This window comes from Mandrillus leucophaeus, unplaced genomic scaffold, assembly GCF_000951045.1.
Source record: "Mandrillus leucophaeus isolate KB7577 unplaced genomic scaffold, Mleu.le_1.0 Scaffold60, whole genome shotgun sequence".
Taxonomy (NCBI): domain Eukaryota; kingdom Metazoa; phylum Chordata; class Mammalia; order Primates; family Cercopithecidae; genus Mandrillus; species Mandrillus leucophaeus.
In genome coordinates, this window is record NW_012106475.1 from 1,462,250 (window position 1) to 1,483,289 (window position 21,040).

Sequence of the window (21,040 nt, forward strand, 5' to 3'; positions counted from 1 at the left end):
GCTACACCTTTGAACACTTGCCTTTATGAAAACACAAGTTCTAGGTTAGCATTTTAAGAACTGTGATTATTCACAAAACAAAGCATTTCAAACATAACCATTAGCTTTTTTTTTTTTTAACTGAATATCCAATGAAACTCACTACATGTGTGAGCTCTGCTACATAACATTCAATTTAGATATATTTGATTGTCCAGATATAGTTTTGTAAGGAGAACTGCAGTACTAGATGCCTGAACAAAAAAATACAACCTAGTGGATAAACTCGAAGCCTTGATAACAGAAGAGCTGGTTCATTATTTATGTGGTATGACTCTGGGAACTTAACCTTTTTTTTTTTTTTTAAGAGACAGAGTCTTGCTCTGTCGTCCAGGCTGGAGTGCAGTGTAGCTCTAACTCCGGGGCTCAAGTGATCCTGCCGCCTTGGCCTCCTGAGTAGCTGGGACTAGAGGCACACGCCACTGCACCTGGCTAATCCTTCAATTTTGGCTTGTGGAGATGGGGTCTTGCTATGTCGTCCAGGCTGGTCTCAAACTTCTGGCTTCAAATGATCCACCTGCCCTGGCCTTTCAAAGTGTTGGGTTTACACAGGCATGAGTCACTGCATATCTCTTTTAAACTTGGTTTCCTTATCTCTAGAGAGGCTTTTAAATCTACGTATCTTTAAGGAAAGCTAGACTAAATGACCATTAAATAAAATGAGAAGCTCTGACATAAAACATAATCAGAGTAAAACTTAAAAGGTTCTATTTCCTTTTTTCTTATGTAAAACTAAGTATGGCTTAGAATCCCAGATGACCTGATTCTATTATACTTGGGAACCTTTGACTATGATCTAAATAAACCTCAAGTAAGAGACATGGTCATTTACAATGGCAGTTTTTTTGAGACTTAAAAGCAGCAAATCTCTCCCTGTACTGAAACAACTTATCGGTATGGAAAATACATAAAGTGCAGAGTGAAACTACTCTAGGGAAAGCAAGGAGAGACTAAGCGCTATAAGCTCTACTTACTTGATCCTCTCCTCAGCTCTGGGAAAATCAATTTTCCCAAATGAGAGAAAAAACTTTAAGTGCCACAGGAGGGCCAGGGATGGTGGCTCAAGTCTGTAATCCCAACACTTTGGGAGGCTGAGGCAGGCGGATCACCTGAGGTCAGGAGTTTTGAGACCAGTCTGGCCAACATGGCAAAACCCCACACCCAGTAAAAATACAAAAACTAGCTAGGACTGGTGGCGTGCACCTGTTAATTCCAACTACTCAGGAGGCTGAGGCAGGACAATCTCTTGAACCCAGGAGGCAGAGGTTGCAGTGAGCTGAGATTGTACCACTGCACTCCAGCCTGGCTGACAGAGTGAGACTGTCAAAAACAAACAAAAGCCACAGGAATAAGCTCTATGAGATGACCCAAATCCTCTTCTGGCACTAGAATTCTATTGCATGCCTTATTTAAAATAAGTGAGCTAATATTTAGAATTCTATTTCGCTTTAGAGATCGGTTGCAAAAGGATTGCTAAGAGTATTAATACGGTGATTAAAAAAAAAAAAAAAAAGGACTTGCCTGGCTCAGGTAACCCACAATAACATGTTTGTCAGAGCCATGTCATCTCACAACAGGAAAAAAAGAAACTGGCTCTGCTCCAGAATGGTCTTATTATATCACCATCCATTTCATAACTCCACTTTAGGTGAATACTTTCATGGGATATTGAATAACACATCAAAAACAGTTTAAAATTTTACAGCTGCATTTTGTCCGACTATAAGGCAAAAAGCAGAAACTCCTTCCAAAAGTAGTACTGCAAAGTATTCATTCATTCAGTGCCCTACTGAAATTGGGAGTTCCAAGGAATGCCAGCAAAACCTCCTGTGGGAAAATGGTGAACTCCACCAGGTTTAATAATGTGACCCTCACTAAATGCGTAGCAGTTAATGATAAAAGTACAACTATCTTTCATAACAGAAAGTGGGGGAGTGAGGGGAGTAGGGACGGGCAGAGAAAGTTCCCTGACTTCATATTATCGCATATACAGATAATCTGGTTACAAAGAGTAGCCTAGCCTTGAAAGAAGAGAAAATCACAACGGACACCATGTTGCTGAGAGGGTTTGCGGAGGAAGGGTGGTTTCCAGACATCCTTAGTGAATGCAGGTCACATGCAAAGAGGTATCTCAGGCCCTTTTTTCTTCCTTTTTGACAACAAATTTGCAGTTAATCAGGCTCTGGACTTGCTCAGAGAAGCCCAGAATTGGGCCTAAAGAATAAAATAACATGAAATATCTGTGAAACCATGAAAATACATTTTTTTAAAAAAAGTTTCCAGGTATAATACACAAAAGCAAACAAGTTTATCTTAAAAAATATCAAGTATCACATCCATAGCCTATTCCTAATTATAATTACTTCTTAAAGCAACATTTGTCTTTGTTTACAAATACAGCAGCAGGTGATAAAACCTAGTATCTCAAACTGATTGCTTACAATTTATAATACAAACAAATGTATATGTCTCAAATCACATTTTAGGCAGTTTAACTTAAAATGCATAGACAATTACATACATTAAAGTTGTCATTACTGTCAGTGAAAAATCACAATTTCAAGAAAATTACAAAAAACTTTCATAGAGCACACAGAAGTTTACTTAATGGCAACAAGTCAGTATCTGCTAATCAGTGACAGGCAGTTCAAGTGCCTTTATCCAGGGGTAAAGTGAAGATGCAAACTATCCTGTTACTTTGCACACTTGAATTGTTGCGCTGATCAACACTACAATCTTGAAAAACATTAAATTCTTATATAAAAAAAAAGGTATGCCACATGTCGCCCTTTAAAATGCCCAAAGGCTGGTTACAGTTTCCACCAGTAGCAATCAACGTTTACCTAGGTAAAATTAACAATGAATGGGTGTGCTAACGAATTCTGTAATGTTACTTATACACTATAAGCCTCTCAAGGACAGGGATTCCCTTATAGCTGGCAAAAAACCTGGATCAAGGATAATATTGTCTACTGAATAAATGACTCAGATGTTTTCGATAGCCAGAAGCTTGCCTGGCATTTACAAAATATTATTTTACTGGCAGTTTTTGTTTTACTTGGCAGAATTCTGAAAATAAAGTGTTTGTCTTCAATACTAAATACTGCTTTATTAAAATCAAAGTCTTCCCTGAACGCCACCTACAACTTTCTATGCACAGTACAATATATCAGTGTGATTTATCTGAATTTAGGCTTATGCTTTTCAAAAACTTGAAGGTCTGTGCTTAAGTTTTATTTCCAGGCTTTCTAACCCTGGCATTTGATAAAGGGTTCTATCATTCAGGGTGAGAAAATTGAGACATTGGCACTTATTGTTTAGAGGTGTAGGCAATTGACTGATACTCAAACTAGGCAGTCTTAACAAAAACTCTTGAGTAGAGCTTTTGTCATCTACACAAAGTTTCAAAAGCTGTGCATTTGAGTACCATAGGTGGCACTAATTATTTGTGAGGTAATAGATCATGGGCAAATTGATTGGTTTTTTAGAAAATATCCCAATAGTCCATTGTGGTGGTGGGACTGACTAAGGCAAAATACATACTTTTCTTCTCTGCCCTATTACTATTCTCTACTGAAGATAACCAACAGTAAAATGGACAAAGCAGTCAGTCCTTGGGTAATTAAAAAATGTACTGTCTATTTCTGAATAATCAATATACTTTATACAAAATAGGGCTGAGTCAGAGCTGTAAATGGTGTCTTCAAAAGCATGAAAAGATGAGAAGGCGGCAGGATGGGACAGACAAGCCAAGGTATTTGAAGTGCTCCACTTGCTTCTTGAGAACTGGGTGTGAATGAGGACCTAAGGTCTATGTTTTAATTTTTGTCTTTTTGGTTTCAACATTTCAAAACTTAAGATTCCAACTCCAGAAACAGTAATCCTGAACATATCTCAACTTCTTCCATTAGATTTATTTGAAAATTCTTCCTCCGAAGCTCAAATGTCAGCATATTCTATAATCTGTATTCCTCGCCTAAGACCAAATATACTTGCTAACAAGCAGTCTTTTCCATAAACCAATTTCAGCCTAACATGTCTTGTTTTGAAAGCAACATCATTCCATTTTAAAAAGGAAAAAAAGGTCGCATGGTGGCTCATGCCTGTAATCTCAGCACTTTGGGAGGCCGAGGCAGGTGGATCACAAGGTCAGGAGTTTGAGACCAGCCTGGCCAACATGGTGAAACCCCCATCTCTACTAAAAATACAAAAATGGGCATGGTGGCAGGCGCCTGTAATCCCAGCTACCTGGGAGGCTGAGGCAGGAGAATCGTTTGAACCCGGGAGGCAGAGGTTGCAGCGAGCCGAGATCATGCCATTGCACTCCAGCCTGGGTGACAGGGCAAGACTCTCTCCAAAAAAAAAAAAAAAAAAAGCAAAAAGGAGAAAAGCCTTTCTCGATGCTGTTCCCCATTTCTCCACTAAAACTCCTGCTTTTCTTAACTCCACACTGAACCAACCTGAAATATTTTTTGGCCCAGAATGCCAACAAGAATCAAAGAAAAGATGCTTTACAAAAGTAACAAATATAAAAGCAAATTCTATTATCCCTTTTATCTCCATTCTTATATTAAAAAAAAAAATTTCCCCAAAATACCAGTTGTAAAGTCCTTGAAAACAAAGGGAGTACCATGGCAGTATGATTTAGGGCACACTGGGCAGTATCGGTCACTAGCAAAATTATTATACTTATTGGGAGTAGTAATCCCAAATTGTGTTCATGGCCCTTCGAATCCTTTAGCAACGGATTTTCTCCCAAAATCAATGGACTTCATAATTATAGATTCCCAAACCTGCTATCTCTTCTTCCTAGTCAAATTATATTTGCTCTAGTGTTAAACTAAATACTGCTAATTTGTCAGTTTATCCCAATGTAGGACAGCCAAAATAACTGTAAGGAGAGATATCTTTGCAGTCATCTCACTTTTCACATTACTTTATCCCTCCATGGTTAACTGACATTTTGATATTGATAATTCAAGCCAAGGCTACCTGCCTTGTAGACTGGGGGCTACTTTGACAACAGAGTCCAATAGTACTGTAGATAGCTAACACCTGTCCTTGCAGAGAAGTGAAACAAAAAGCTAACAACATTCCGCAGTCTGAAAATATCTTAACAAATTAGTTTCTACTTTCTCATTTCTAAAAGCTTTCATCTATCATCTAGTTAACATAAGGGAGGATTAAACACTGAATGTTCCTCTGAAAGGTAACCATTTTGCTTTCTTAAAAGGAGGTAGCTATCAAACCAAAAAACTGGCAGCATTTGGCATTCTTGACATTTTAATTAGAGCAGAAATAAACTACTAAATATTTTATTTCTAAGCAAAACAGAGCTCCAGCATAAATCCTGTTTGTCTGAGAAATTCACAATACATTTTAGAAATCCAATGGATACATTCAAAATGTTATCTAATAAATAACAAGGTCAGGTCTACCCTAAATCTAAGAATCTGGTTTAAACATAAGGTGCCAAAAAACTACTAGGACTTTTTTGGTGGTTATAAACAGTAATATTTAAGCAACACAGTCACACTGCTTTAAACTTAGTTGCAGAGATCTACAATTTATTATTATTTTCAGTGTTAGAGCTAGAGGGTAAATTTTTCAAAGATGGCACTCAACTCCACTTATTTACCTGTCAACAAATACAGAACTGAACTGTTAGCCATAAGCACTTTACAAATAGACTCAGGAAACTATGCAGTAGACAATGACATAGCTTAACCAGACTCTGAAAAACAGATACATATTTTGATTCACACTTGTACAAAGAGAACAGTCATGTCTGCATGACTTAAGGTTCTCTAAACACAACTGTTTTATGTTTTAGACCCCTAGAGTGTGCCAGTTTACCACATCAGGGAGGAATCAAGGGATGTGCTCCTTCTAAAGAACCAAGGGCAAGTGGGGGGGGTGGCTACAGGGAAAGCTCTGGGCAGAAGAGGTGCCTCAGGTTTTTGTGGGAATGAAAATTACCTGTTGCAATTAAGCAATGCCTAGGGTTTATCTAGTTTGAGGTTCAAAACAAAGGAGAGAATTATTTCCTTCCTCAAGCTCTTCACAAAGCAATATGCACATCTCATAATCAAATCTCAAGTAGTACAAAGAGATAATCAATTATCTAAAAATTTAATTTACATACATGTTGGCCTGGATTAAAAACAAAAAAGTTAGTTTCCATAAATAGCAGACTTTAGTGCTGTATGACCCAATGACTAAAAATAAAACCAGGAAGTTTTTACTGAAAGCTCAAGGATAAAAATGAACACTGGCTGGCTATTGAACTCCATCCACATCTGACAATAATTACTGACAGTTTAAAAATGTATATCCAAAATATAACCTCAAGAGGAACAGGTTTATTTGTCCGACAGAGTAGCTCAAAATGCTGAGGCATTATTTGTTTGGATTATGACGGGTTAATCTCAAAGTTTATTTATTTAGAAGGGGAAAGTGATTATAGAAAAATACTTGAAATAATTTACCAATGAAGTTGCAGATTCTAACAATAATCCACATCTTAGATTTTTAAGTGTGTAGTTTCATAATTTAAACAAATTCTGTCAAAGAGCTATTCAATATACTTTATCACTTTAACTTTCCATGAAAACCAAATAAAAATCACATCTGAATGATTTACTTCTATGCTTTTATCTGATTGTATACATATGATGTACTACACATCCAAGTACAAGAGGCAGTTATCTTCTCTGAGAGGTGCAAGAGTTGTTCTTTCATGAATGCCCTCTAATAGTGAAACCAGCAATTTTTATATATGCATTCATGTGCATATATATGTACTTCAAAAAGCAAAGCGTCATCTCTTCGTCCATTGTTAACTTAATGGTAAGACTGCAATAGAAAAAAGAAAAAGTCAACTTCTAGATTTTGCAAATGGAGTTTATTAACTCCTTACTGTGGCTTAAAGTAAATTTATTGCTTAATAAATCCAAACAGCAAGTCACATCACTTACTCTGGCGTACACTTTGCAAAACAAATATTTTTAGATAATATATATAGCAAGAAATTACACTAATGCAAGGAGGAAGTTTTGGGGGTACTTTAAAGATTTCTTTTCCTTTATAGCTGGAGTGGATGTTTGACTAATCTAATCAGAGATCTGACTAGTTATTTGTGTATTAAGAGTTAACAGATTTTTTTTTTTCTGGTCGTGCACGGTGGCTCAGTAATCCCAGCACTTTGGGAGGCTGAAGCGGGCGGATCATTTGAGGTCAGGAGTTCAAGACCAGCCTGGCCAACATGGTGAAACTCCATCTCTACTAAAAATTAAAAAATGAGCCAGTGTGGTGGCGCACGCCTGTAACCCCAGCTACTCAAGAGAACTGCTTGAACCTGGGAGGTAGATATTGCAGCGAACCAAGAGACCGCACCACTGCACTGCTGCCTGGATGACAGAGCAAGACTGTCTCAAAAAAAAAAAAACAACAAAAAAAACCAAAAACCAGTTAACAGACTTTTTTTTCCCCAAGGAAAATCTTCTGCGTTTGGATACTCGCTTGGCTTACCTCACAGGGGAAATGGGGTACTTTTCCATTCAGTTATATGACCAGGGCAGGCTCATCAACTAAGATGTTAACCCCACTCTGGCTTGTCTGACAGTAAAGCATAAAGCATTACATGTAACTGACAATAAAGAATAGGGGTACAATCTTGAGCTCGAGAATTGCTTGAAAGATGGGCAACATTACCTACTCACTGGCTTGGATTCTCTAAAAATCTACCTCTATCAAGCTAGACAGGTAGAGACTGCTTTTACTGAACTGTACTTTGGTGTGATGCTATGAAACGATACTGAGAAATAATAATAATAATGAAACAAAAAGCCCAGTGAATCTCAGAGTTTAACTAAAGGATGCTATTGAGCGACACTGCTTACTACATTACAAAGTCTTTGGGGATCTTTGGAAAATTTTTCTTTTTAGCACAAGGAATACTTAAAATACTGCTTTCATCCTTTTAAATGCTTTACCTGAAGGTTTGAAATTTACTCATTTAATATACACACACCCTCTTTTAAAAACTTAAAAGCCTTCTTAATCTTCCATCCAAAACTGGGGAGAAACAATCTTTCAGTTGTGCTATGTACAATTAGTACACTTTAAATAACAAATTGAACACTCACATGGGGGCCACCAGGCATCGGTGGAGCACCAGAAGGTCCTGAAGGCACTTGGAAAGGATTACTGGGAGTAGGATAGAGTCCTGGTGTGGGATACGATCCTGTAGGGGCAGGATATGGTGCTGGTGGTCCCCAGGCTCCTGGTGGAACGGTGCCCCATGGAACAGGTGGTGCTGCCCCAGGGGCTTGGGGAGGAGGAGGAGCGGGATATGGCCCTGGAGATGGATATGGCATATTAGGGGTAGGATATTGCCCTCCCATTCCTGGCGCCCAAGGTCCAGAAGACATGGATCCCCATGGACCTAAAGGACCAGCTGCAGCTGGATCTGTGGGTGCACCATATGGTCTGGGTAGCTCTGGAAAGGGCATATTTGGTGTAGGATATGGCCCTGTGGGGCCAGGGCCTGGCACTGTTGGGGCTGGATAAGGACCACCGGGTGGGGGGCATGATGGTCCAGAAGGAGGAAAGGGTGCTGGGGGTCCTGGAGGTGGTCCGGTGGGAGGCACGGAGGGATACATTCCTGTTGGTGCTGGTCCAAAAGGCACAGTGGAGGGCGTTGCACTTGGTGGGAGTCCAGATGGCACCGAAGGTGGAGCACTCGGATTATTCCAAGGGCTGGAGCCTGGCCAGCCTTGAGGAGGTTGGCCAGGTTTTGTATTGCTCACAGCAGAGGTTTTGGCAGGGGAGTGTTCAGGTAGTGCATCTGCCAACTGGAACACAAAACAGATAACATCTTATCTATCTTATCAAGAGAAAAGTTATACCAAACACCATTATAAACCCACAAAGAACAGTAACCTACAGGGCCAGGGATTATAAACCTCAAGAACATCTTCAAAAGCTAAGCTAGTCATTTAAAACATACTCGATTTAACATAAAACTTGAGGTGTTACTTTGAATATCAACTTTACAGTGCAAGTTCTTCAGAGAAGCTCGTTTTCTAAATACAACTAATCATATTGTGCTTCATTTCTCTGCTGTATTAATATAACAAAGTACAGTAATTAAGAAGATAGAACTAACAGTCAAGGTATGGATTTGAATCCTGGCTTAACCTCAAAGGAGCTACATACTCTGAGATAGAGCTTCTTCAGTTTCAAAAACTATTTTAGGGTTAATTTGAGGCTTAAATATGATAGTTCATGTAGTACACTTAACACAGTGCCTGGTATATAATAATTTCCAATAAATGTTGGCTACTAATACTATCAGGGTAAAAGAGAATAGAAGTAACATCTTAAATTTTCATTTAAGGATTCATAAAGACATATAGGAAACATTTCCAAACATGCTATTATCTCAGTAAACCAAGGCAAATCACCTATCAAAATCCCTCTCCTACCCCCAAAGCCAAGAATCACAAAAAGCATCTCTTTTATTTATTTATAAACAGAGTCTCACTCTATCGCCCAGGCAGTAGTGCAATGGCAGGATCATGGCTCACTGCAGCCTGGAAATCGTGGGGTCAAGGGATCCTCCCAAGTAGCTAGGACTACAGGTGCACACCATCGCGCCTGGTTAAAGCATCTCTTTTAAGTGAAAAGATTTACAAAGGCCAGTTAGGACCACGTTGTTTTTCTTAAGAGATGAAAAACTTATCACAGATAAACTCATCAACTTACCGAAAATTCATCAGACATTTTCCTAAAAGAAGAAAAGAAATGAAGGAAGAAAAAGTTCAAAATCAGTGTTCACCATTTCTTAAATATTCCTTAAGGAACTTTCTATGCATACATTATTATTACTTAAACAGAATCTTAATCATTTATGTAATGTGTTTTTCTTTACATAGGAAAGTTTTCCATAATAGTTCATACAGCTCTATCAACTTCATCCCTCTTAATGGCTGCACAACATACAAAAATGATTTGCAATTTAATTTACATTCTTTTTGTAGCAGTATAAGTTGTTTTAGGTATGACACAGTGAACATCTCTGAACACATCTTTGTTTATGAGAATCTATCACTGGGAAAAAGCACTGGACATGGAATTTAGAGTCAACAGATAAATTTATCTAAAATCCATTTGAAAAGTCCATGCCAATTTAGTCACTCATTTCTCTAACTCCTCTTTTACCATTGGATATTACTAAATTTATTGTTTATAATGACAATAGGCATTAAAAAGTAGCATCTTATTTTAACTTACACTTCCTTGTCTTTTTTTTTGGAGACAGGGTCTCATTCTGTCACCCCTGCTGGAGTGCAGTGGCGAGATCACAGCTCACTGCAACCTTGACCTCCTGGGCTCAAGTCATCTTCTTGCCTCAGTCTCCCTAACAGCCGGTACTACAGGTGTGTGCCATCATGCCCAGCAAATTTCTTAAAATTAAAAATTTTTTTTTGTAGAGACAGGTGTCTCACTATGTTGCCCAGACCTGGTCTCAAACTCTTGGGCTCAAGGAACCCTCCTGCCTCAGCCTCCCAAAGTATTGGGATTACAGGCATGAGCCACTGTGTGTACCCCCAAATTTAAATTTGTTCATGTCCTGCAGTACTTTTACCAATTTTTAAATTGAAGTATAATTAGCACTCAACAAAATGCAGAGATCTTACGTGTTCAGATTAACAAGCTCTGATAATTGTATACGCCCCTGTAACCACCCCAAGATACAGTACATTTCTCACTCCAGAAAATTTACTCATGCTCTTTTCCAATCAACTGCCATGCCACATGGCAGTCAATTTTTGACTTAATTTTGCTGGTTCTTTGACTTTATATAAATAAAAGACTGTATGTACTCTTTGCCTTTGATCATTTTACTACTCAGTAGCACATCTTTTTCTCTCACTGTTTTGTAAGATACTAAGGAGACTAGCTCTCATATATGAGATTAGCATTTTTTGGCCAGGTACGGTGGCTCATGCCTGTAATCCCAGCACTTTGGGAGGCCAAGGCGTGGATCACGAGCTCAGGAGATGGAGACCATCCTGGCTAACACGGTGAAACCTCACCTCTACTAAAAATACAAAAAAAAATTAGCTGGGTATGGTGGCAGGCGCCTGTAGTCCCAGCTACTCGGGAGGCTGAGGCAGGAGAACGGCATGAACCCGGGAGGCGGAGCTTGCAGTGAGCCAAGATTGCACCACTGCACTCCAGCCTGGGAGACAGAGCCAGACTTCTGTCTTCAAAAACAAAAACAAAAAATTTTCTCCCAAATTCATTTTATCTGTAGATCTCTTAAATGGCATATTCTGGTAATACAAAAGTTTTAAATTTCATGTCATCAAATCTATCAATCTTTTCCTATATGTGGCTTCTGGATTTTATGATATATTTACAAAGGCCTTGCCCACTCTGCCTTGCTTTCATATAGTATTTTCATGGTTTAACTTGTTTAAAATCTTTGAATTCTTCCAAACAATAATTATCAACTATCTATCTTTTCTCAACTAATTGGACAAGCTACCTTTACTACACTCTACTGCTGCCATTTATAACTAGCATTTATCCAATATTTACCATGGAATATGGTACATGGTGGTGCACTGTGTACCATCTCACTTGGTAGCTCCAGAACCTTATGATACAAATTTTATTTTCACCCCCAAACAGCTGGAGAAGAGGAAGCTTGGCAAGTTAACTTGTTTAAGGTCCCAGAGCTAATGACAAGGAGAGAAGCAGTTCAAACCCAGTATGACTCCAGAGCTTAGGCCCTTAAAAAGCAGGCTATACAGCCTCCTTCATTTCCAACTGATATTGTGGACTTTCTTCTTTTCTTTTTGAGACAGAGTCTTGCTTTGTTCCCCGGCCAGAGCATCATAAGCTCATTGCAGACTCTACCTTCTGGGCTCAATTGATCCTGCCCAGCTAGTGTTTTGTAGAGACAGGGTTTCACCATGTTGCCAGGCTGGTCTTGAACTCCAGAGCTCAAGTGATCTGCCTGCCTTGGACTCCCAAAGTGTTGGGATTACAGGCGTGAGCCACTGCGCCAGGCTGACTTTATTCTTTTCTACTGGTCTGCAACTGTACCATTCCATTTTAATTACAAAAGCTTTATAATATATTTTAAATAAACATTAATGTGAGTCACCCTACTGTCTTTTTCCCCCCCCCAGATTTTCCTACCTATGTTTTCCATTTCGTTAAAAAAAAATCTGTTAGCATTCTGGTTGGAAATGTATTAAATTTACAGATGAATCTGGGGAACATCTACTTAAAATGTCGAATCATCTCATTCAAGAACAAGGTATAGTAGTCCCTCAGTACCTGAGGGAGATTGGTTCTAGGACCCCCGCAGATACTCAAATCCCAGGATGCTCAAGTACCTGATATAAAATGGTGTGGTATTTGCATATAACCCGTGCACATCCTCCTGTATAAATCATCTCTATATTATTTATAACACTTAAAAGTGTGAGTACTATATAATTATATTAACTTATATTTTTTATTGTGTTTCCCCCAAGTATTTTTTCTTTTTTTTTGAGACAGGGTCTCACTCTGTTGCTCAAGTTGGAGTGCAACAGCATGATCTCAGCTCACTGTAACCTCCATCTCCTTGGTTCAAGAGATTCTCCTGCCTCAGCCTCCTGAGTAACTGAGATTATAGGCAAGCGCCACCATACCCAGTTAATTTTTCTTATGTTTAAGAGATAGCGTTTCACCACGTTGGCCAGGTTACTCTTCAACTCCTGGCCTCAAGTGATCCGCCCACCTCGGCCTCCCAAAGTGCCCGGATTACAGGCGAGAACCACCTCACCCGGCTCCCTGAATATTTTCTACCCGCAAATGCAGACACAGAGGACTGTTTAGTTCCCGTCCTTTTCATGTAGATCATTTTCTTGATCAGATCTCGTATATACATTTCTTTTAAGGGATTTCTGTTAAACTTTTTCCTGTGGTTGCAAATAGGCTCTTTTCTTCCACTGTACTGTCTAATTGATCGTTCAAATACGGGACAGCTTTTTAAATTTTAGTCTACAGCAGGTCCTCAAAAGACGTTTCATTCAACTTTGTTTTGTTATAACGTTGATGAGAAGAAAAAAAAGTCTCAGCTGAGGTCACTGTCTGTGTGAAGCTAGCTCATTCTCCCATCTTTATGGGTCTTCTCCAAGTACTCCAGTTGCCTCCCATATCCCAAAGATGCACATGAATGGATGTGTCTACACGGCCCAGTCTCCATGGGTGGGGGTGTGGGCGAGAGCACCCTGTGCTGGGATGGCATCCAGTTCAGGGCTGGTTCCCATCTTGGGCTCTGAATTGCCAGGAAAGGCTCCAGCCATTGAGACCCTGAACTGGAATAGGGAGGCAAATAATTATCTTTTTATTAATCTTTCTCAAATGTATACACAGCTCACATTCATTTCAATTTTTTTTTTGAGACAGGGTCTTGCTCTGTCACCCAGGCTGGAGTGCAGTGGTGTGATCACAGTTCACTGCAACCTCGACCTCCCACGCTCAAGTGATCCTCCCACCTTAGCCTTTGAATAGCTGGGACCACAGGCATGCACCACCACAACCAGCTAATTTTTAAAATTTTTAGCAGAAATCTTTTTTTTTTTTTTTTTGAGATGGAGTCTCGCTCTGTCCCCAGGCTGGAGCGCAGTGGTGTGATCTCGGCTCACTGCAACCTCTGCCTCCTCGGTTCAGGCGATTCTCGTGCCTCAGCCTCCTGAGTAGCTGGAACTACAGGTGCGTGCCACTACGCCCAGCTAATTTGTGTACTTTTAGTAGAGACGGGGTTTCACCATGTTGACCAGGATGGTCTCGATCTCTTGACCTTGTGATCCGCCCACCTTGGCCTCCCAAAGTGCTGGGATTACAGGTGTGAGCCACTGTGCCCAGGCCATTTAAATGTTTAACACTAGAAGTGTTTTGGGTTTTATTTAAAAGTTTAGTGATGTTTTTATGACCAGAAGTATGCCATAGGAATTTAACTCTTCTTTATATTAATTAACCTAGGGTAGGAAGCAACATTACTGAATTATTCTTCAAAGTTTCTCACTTGATTGTCTGGGATTTCCAGATTTAAAAAATATGCCATTTGCAAAAAATAATTTTCCTTCTCTAATAATTATGCATATTTTCTCTTTTGCACCTGCTAGGACTTAAATAATGAAATGTTAAGTAGTGATAGTGGGCACAGCAGTCTTGTTGCAACTCTCCTGGGAATGCTTCTAATGTTTAAGTATGATTCCCATTTTTAGTTTGAGATTTTAAAAAATTACATTAAGTTTTTAATTTATGCCTATGCTATTATTTATTCCTATTTTGTTAGTTAATAAAGAAAGCAAGAAGACACTAAATTCCCTCAAAAGACTTTTCAGTCTCTAATGAATGGATCGCATGGTTTTTCTCCTTTGACCTATCAATACAGTATTAATATAGAGTCACCTTTGTATTCTTATATTCCTAGCATCTTACTATTTTTTTTTCTAGACAGAGTTTTGTTCTTGTTGCCCAGGCTGGAGTGCAATGGCGCGATCTTGGCTCCCCGCAACCTCTGCCTCCTAGGTCCAAGTGATTCTCCTGCCTCAGCCTCCCGAATAGCTGGGATTACAGGCATGCGCCACCACGCCCGGCTGATTTTTTGTATTTTTTGTAGAGACAGGGTTTTCCCATGTTGGTCAAGCTGATCTTGAACTTCTGACCTCAGGTGATCCGCCCGCCTCGGCCTCCCAAAGTGTTGGGATTACAGGTGTGAGCCACTGCGCCTGGCCCCTTAGCATCTTATTTCTAATTATGATTTGGTTATCATGAGGAATGAAAGGACAAGAACATGAAGGACAAGAACCCAAGCCTATCCCAACTGCTATATCCTTTTTATTCAGAATATCAAAAAACACATACAACCCATTTCCATGTTAAGGTTTAACATCAATCATATCACACAATAAAATTTTTATGACTAACAGTGTAGAAAATATATGGTAAGTTGTAAGACTAACATGCTTTTTAAACAGGGTTAGCCTTTCTGAAATAGAAAACGATTCTGTATCAAAGTTCATATTAATTCTGGAGTTGAGAATCAAAGTGAACCAAATGGTCTTGACTGTTCAGGTTTTCAGAATTACAGTTACCTAGTCACAGAATTACATAAATTATTCTACAAGTTAATAATATTCAACTGATTCACAATACTACTTCAAAATTTTAAAGTTCAAAATCCAAGTTTGGAAGATAGGGGAGGTGCTAGAATCTCGTGATTAAAAAAACAAAGCCCTAAGCGTAGGAATTAATAACAAGTTCTGTTCTATGGCACTGTCTTAGTAAAGTAACCAGTTCTCCATTACTAGAATAATCAGCGTTCATGTTAGGGTAATCCCCCCTCATCCATGGTTTTAGTTACCTGAGGTCCGAACGCATTAAATGGAAAATTCCAGAAATAAACAATTAAGTTTTGTTTTTGGGATGGAGTCTCGTTCTGCCATCCAGGCTAAAGTGCAGTGATGTGACCTCAACTCACTGCAACCTCAGCCTCCCAGGTTTAAGTGATTCTCCTACCTGAGTCTCCCGAGTAGCTGGGATTACAGGCATATGACACCACGCCCAGCTAATTTTTAATTTTTGGTAGAGATGGGGTTTCATCATGTTGGCCAGCTGGTCTTGAACTCCTGGCTTCAAGTAATCCGCCTGCCTCGGTCTCCCAAAGTGCTGGGATTACAGGCATGAACCACTGCACCTGGCTAATTCTTAAGTAAATGGGGCAAGAGCATGTTCTGAGTAGCAAAATGAAAGTTTGCACCCTCCTGCCTAGGACGTGAATCATCCCTTTGTCCAGTGTATCCATGCTGTATACACTATCAGCCCATCTTGGTTATGAGATATAAAAAACACGGTACACTTAGGCTTCCGCAGTGTATAGACTTCAGTTTCAGGGATTCATTGGGGAGTCTTGCAATGTGTCCCCCTAGGATAAGGGGGAACAACTGTAATTGGAAGCATTCCAATTTGCTCTTTGGAGAATACTTTCATTAGAAAAGGTGAAAAACAGAGTTGGACATGAACGTTTCAATATGAGGAAAGTTGCAGAACGTAAAAAGTTTAGGTTTTCTAAAAAGCTATTCTAAGCCGCGCTTAGTCGTGTGCACCTGTAATCCCAGCTTCTCAGGAGGCTGAGGTGGGAAGACCGCTTGAGGCCAGTAGTTAAAGACCAGCCTGGGCAATATAGTGAGACTCTGTCTCAAAAAGAAAAATAAATAAAAATATAAAGCTATTCCAAAATATCTGATTCACTGCTGATTATTAAGATGAGGCCAATGTAATCTTGAACTCATAAAAAAAATGTATACTCAAGAAAGGCTTTCATGTTTTTTTCCTTTTTGGAATAATCTAAAGCGATTATTTCCAAAACTTTGTTACCATTTTATAGCATCGTCCGATCCACCCATCGTCTGAAAAATAATAATTTTTATTCTCTGAGCAGCAAGAATAGTAATTTTAAAACAGTACAAAATTTCTTTTGACATACACTAGAAAAGTAAAACATAACATTTTGGAAACTCTCACGGCTGTTAGGGTAAAAATGACAATTCAATCATGGGTCAGGGAGGAGGGTGGTTAAGAAAGTTGAACTCCATGAATTACTAGTGGAGTTCATGGATATTTCACAGAGCCTTCAAATTGTGACGGAGTAATAAACAGTATGGGACTACACAGTGATGAAACTCAGACATCAATCCTTTTTGACGGTATCTTTTGACAAAAATAAACTTCTCAATAAGAGACCATTTTCCATCTGTAGAAGTTATAGCTCCTGCCCACTGCACAGAAAATAGTAACACTTAATCTATAAAGTGCTATATACATGTTAGATATTTATTAGGCGAAATTAAATAAAATCAAAATCTTTGGGTTGATTTGTTTAGTATGCAGGGGATGATATGTATCATACTGAAAATATAAATTAATGGCTGGGCACAGTGTCTCAAGCCTGTAATTCCGGCACTTTGGGAGGCCCAGGGGGGTGGATCACGTGAGATCAGGAGTTCAAGACCAGCCTTGCCAACATGGTGAAACCCCATCTCAACCAAAAATACAAAAAATTAGCTGGGCACGGTGGCAGACACCTGTAATCCCAGCTACTTTGGTAGGCTGAGGCAGGAGAATCACTTGAACCCAGGAGGCGGAACTTGCAGTGAGTGACTGTCTCCAAAAATAAAAAGTTGTAAATTAGAATACATGCTAGTTTTCAGCATTGGCTCATTTATCTGATTATGTTCCATTTTTTACATTTGGGCAACTCAAAAACGGGGGTTTTGAAATGCTCAAAAATCTGAAACTTTTTGAGTGCCAACATGCCGCTCAAAGAAAATGCTCATTAGAGCATTCTGGACTTCGGATGCTCAACTGGTGTAATATAAAAAAAAAAATCCAAAATCTGAAACACTTCTGGTTCCAAGCATTTGGGATAAGGGATATGCAACCTGCAATATTTCTCGGCATTTAGTTATATATTTACTGGAACATATGTGTCAAACAATGTGTTGGGCTTTAGAGAAATTATAGTATTACATGGAGATTCCTGAGATGTGCTGTCTTTTGCAGTCCATAAGGACCATAAGGAAAGAGCTGGGAGTAGAGGGCGGTGACATGGGTCCTAGTGAAAGAAGAGCAGTTGGTGTAAAAATTGGGAGAATCTGTGAGGAGGTATAAGCAGTTCAGATAGGTTAGAATATAGCAAGGGAAGGGGAAAGTCTTAGCAGAGAGACCTTAGACGAGGGTTTGAATTATTTCAGTAAGAGTCGGCTCATCTGAATGAACCTGAACTATAAAGAACAGGCCATACTGTTTGTAAAAAGCACGCAGTTAAAAACAAAAAACAAAAAACAACCAGACCAGTAATGCTGCGATGAACTAAACTGGACTCTGTCCAATCAAGTGCCTAAAATAGTGCTTGGGTGGAAAACAAGTACCAAATTCTCTTTCCCTTGTATGTGGACATCTAGCTTATAGGTAGAAGAGTAAACGCTAAAGTATGACCATCCAGCTACAACTGCAGCTCTTCACTGGTTGGACAGGCCAGAGTTGACAAGTCCAACTCTCCAAACTTGAGGCAAAGGGAGATCAGAATCGTATCCACATTATAGATTTGCTCTAAGACTTATATAATAAACAAATCTCTTAGTCACTGCCTGGAATACAGCAAAACCTCAACAAATATTAGCTTTTACGATGCCTACTTTTAGGTCCATAAATCTTTATCTGCCCTTCTCAATCCAGAGACTTCTGAAAAAATAAACTTTCCCAAGTTTGGCACAAATCTTACATGGTGGCAAAATGTGACCTGAAGCTATTTATAGTTTCTATTCGCCCCCACTTAGAATGAATGCTCACATCTATTGCTGCAAATATTAATGTTGGATGATGCGGTGCCCCATTCTGCTGGGGGTGTTATCTCTCGTCTAACATGTCGTCTTTCTAAAAAGATGAAGATAAAATCCAAGTATTTTTGAATTCAAAACACACTAGCTTCAAAAGTTTCAGCTAAGAGACTGGGGATGGATATTACCCATTCCTCCTGGAGAGAGGAAAAGAACATTCCAATATTTGCAATTCACTCCAAGTTTCTGAAGCAAACTCGCTTTGCATTGTGGGCTCAGAGATGCCAGCATGAAAAATTTCTATTCTTCCCTCAAACAACACCAGTGAACAAAGAACTTACAAAATGTTTCTGAAGGCTACCTTTGCCTGTAATGAGGGTTCGTTTTCAAAATAGACCTTTACAACCCCCAGGTGTGTATTTCTCTAGCAGTAAAACTAAAAAAAATTTTTTCGGTCGAGCGAGTCCGGCTTCATGCTTTAACACTGCAATCTTTACCTATTAAAAGCTGTACTCTTGCTTTTCAAGGTAAAGAGGAAAACGGTCCCCCTATATATAAGCTATCGTAGGTATGCGCTCTTCAGTCCTAAAAAAGGAGATCCCTAAATTCTGCCCTTCTCGTGGTTTGCCCTGGGTATTCATCTAACGTATCCGTGGGCAATTCCTCTAATGAGTCATAACCAGAGCGTTGTCACACTGCGGATTAACAAGCGCCCGAGATTCCTGTAATAATCTTTTCAGGCTTTTCCCTTTTTATTAGAAATTAATGAATCGGTGCAATGGGGTGGGGGTAGAGGGGAAATCGGGGCCAAAAGGCGCGAGGCCGGCAGCCTTTTAGGGACGCACGAACAAAGGGAGTCCGGGATCAACCGGAGCGAACCGGCCTCCGAGCGGGTCGCGCCCGCCGGGAAAGGGTGGGGGAGGGGCCGGCCCGCGCCCGCCCCGCCCCGCAGCCAGGCCTGACGTCAGGCGCCCAGAAACCCGTCGGGCGCGACGTCAGCGGCCTCCTACACCTTCTCCCTGGGGGGCGATCCCCAGGCAGCCCGCAGCGTGGAGGAAGACGACCGAGAGAAACGCTTAGCCCCGGTCCCAGGCAGGCGACCACGGCCCGAGCACTGGACGTGACTCGATGCACCTCAGTTACCGCGCCCGCTTCCCGCTCGGCCGCGCCCGCGGGCTCCGCAACCCCAGCCCCCCGATTCCCCTTCACGACTCCCACTAGTACCGAAGCAGCCTCACCCGGCAATATCCGAGACCGCAGTAGGGTCTAGAAGCGGCGATGGGTCCGAGGGACTGGGCCCTGAAGAAGCGGGCGCAGCCTGACTGACGGCAGGGAAAGCAGCGGCGGCAACAGCACCAGCAGCGCGCGGCTCCTCCTGGCGCCGGAACAGGAAGCGCCGAGCGCACCGCCTCCGCCCGCTCTCCCCCTCCCCTCAGGCCGCGCCGCGTGCGCCTCCCGCAGGCCCCTGGCGGTACTGCGGCCCGCCAGACGCAGGGGGATGGGCTCCACCTGGCGCCGGCCCCGGGCCGCTTTCCCCTGATGGGCGGGCTGAAAGCTCCCAGAGTTTCCGGAGTTCCGAGGACTCAGAGGAAACGCCAGTGGTCGCAGGTGTTCACGGCATACCGGCGGAAATTGCTAACTTGTCTTGAGTTGCTTGAGGGCTGATTCTGGATTCCCTTTGCTCAGCGGTTTTTACAGCTAGGCCTCGAAGGAGGCTGGGTATGGACGCGGTCTGATTTCTGCCTGACCGAACGATTCAGATCCTCGGGCCAAAAGTGGGGAGAAGGAAAAGATTAATACAGGAAAGAGAAAACCTTTGCAAATAGCTTAACAAATTGATATTTGCTGTCTTTGCTGAGTTTTCCTCATCAATGCCTCTTCTCCTATGTTCTTTTTTGTGGTTTTTGAGACGAGGCATCTGTCACCCAGACTGGAGTGCAGTGACGCGATCTCGGCTCACTGCAACCTCTGCCTGGTGGTCTCAAGCTATCCTCCCATCTTAGCCTCCTAGTAGCTGGGACTACAGGCGTGTGTCACCACACCCGCTGATTTTTGTGTTTTTAGTAGAGATGGGGTCTCACCTTGCTAGCCTCAAGCGATCCGCCCTCTTCGGCCTCCCAAAGTGCTGGTATTACAGGCGTGAGCCACCGCGCCCAGCCGCGATCTTCATTTCTGAATAAACATTACCTCCTGTGTCAGGCACAGATAACATGACCCCCAGTCAAGGAACCTACTAACTAGCAATAAAGATGTCGTGATAATTACATGGTGTGCAAAATAGATACATATATGCAATATATGTATTTTTTTGAGACGGAGTCTCGCTCTGTTGCCAGGCTGGAGTGCAGTGGCGCGGCGCTATCTCAGCTCACTGCAACCTCCGCTTCCCGGGTTCAAACGATTCTCCTGCCTCAGCCTCCCAAGTAGCTGGGACTACAGGCGCGCTCTACGTTGCCCAGCTAACTTAGAGACAAGGGTTCACCATGTTGGCCAGGATGGTCTCGATCTCTTGACCTTGTGATCCGCCTGCCTCGGCCTCCCAAAGTGCTAGGATTACAGACGTGAGCCACTGCGCCCGGCCAATATAC

The 21,040-nt window shown here is 41.1% G+C and overlaps 1 protein-coding gene across 2 annotated transcripts; it reads right to left on the reverse strand.

The window, feature by feature from the left end:
• Positions 1–5,304: 5,304 nt before the first annotated feature.
• MAPK1IP1L (mitogen-activated protein kinase 1 interacting protein 1-like) lies at positions 5,305–19,891 on the reverse strand. 2 transcript variants are annotated; one of them, XM_011999685.1, is made up of 5 exons: positions 19,691–19,891; positions 9,808–9,829; positions 8,187–8,894; positions 7,570–7,656; positions 6,840–6,894 (listed from the first exon to the last, which is right to left on the reverse strand). In XM_011999685.1, the coding sequence occupies exons 2-4, from the start codon at positions 9,823–9,825 to the stop codon at positions 7,603–7,605; spliced, it is 780 nt and encodes a 259-aa protein (XP_011855075.1). In that variant the 5' UTR covers positions 9,826–9,829; positions 19,691–19,891; the 3' UTR covers positions 6,840–6,894; positions 7,570–7,602. The 2 variants fall into 2 exon arrangements, with proteins under 2 accessions (XP_011855076.1, XP_011855075.1); XM_011999686.1 differs by lacking the exon at positions 7,570–7,656 and having other exon boundaries at positions 5,305–6,894.
• Positions 19,892–21,040: the final 1,149 nt, after the last annotated feature.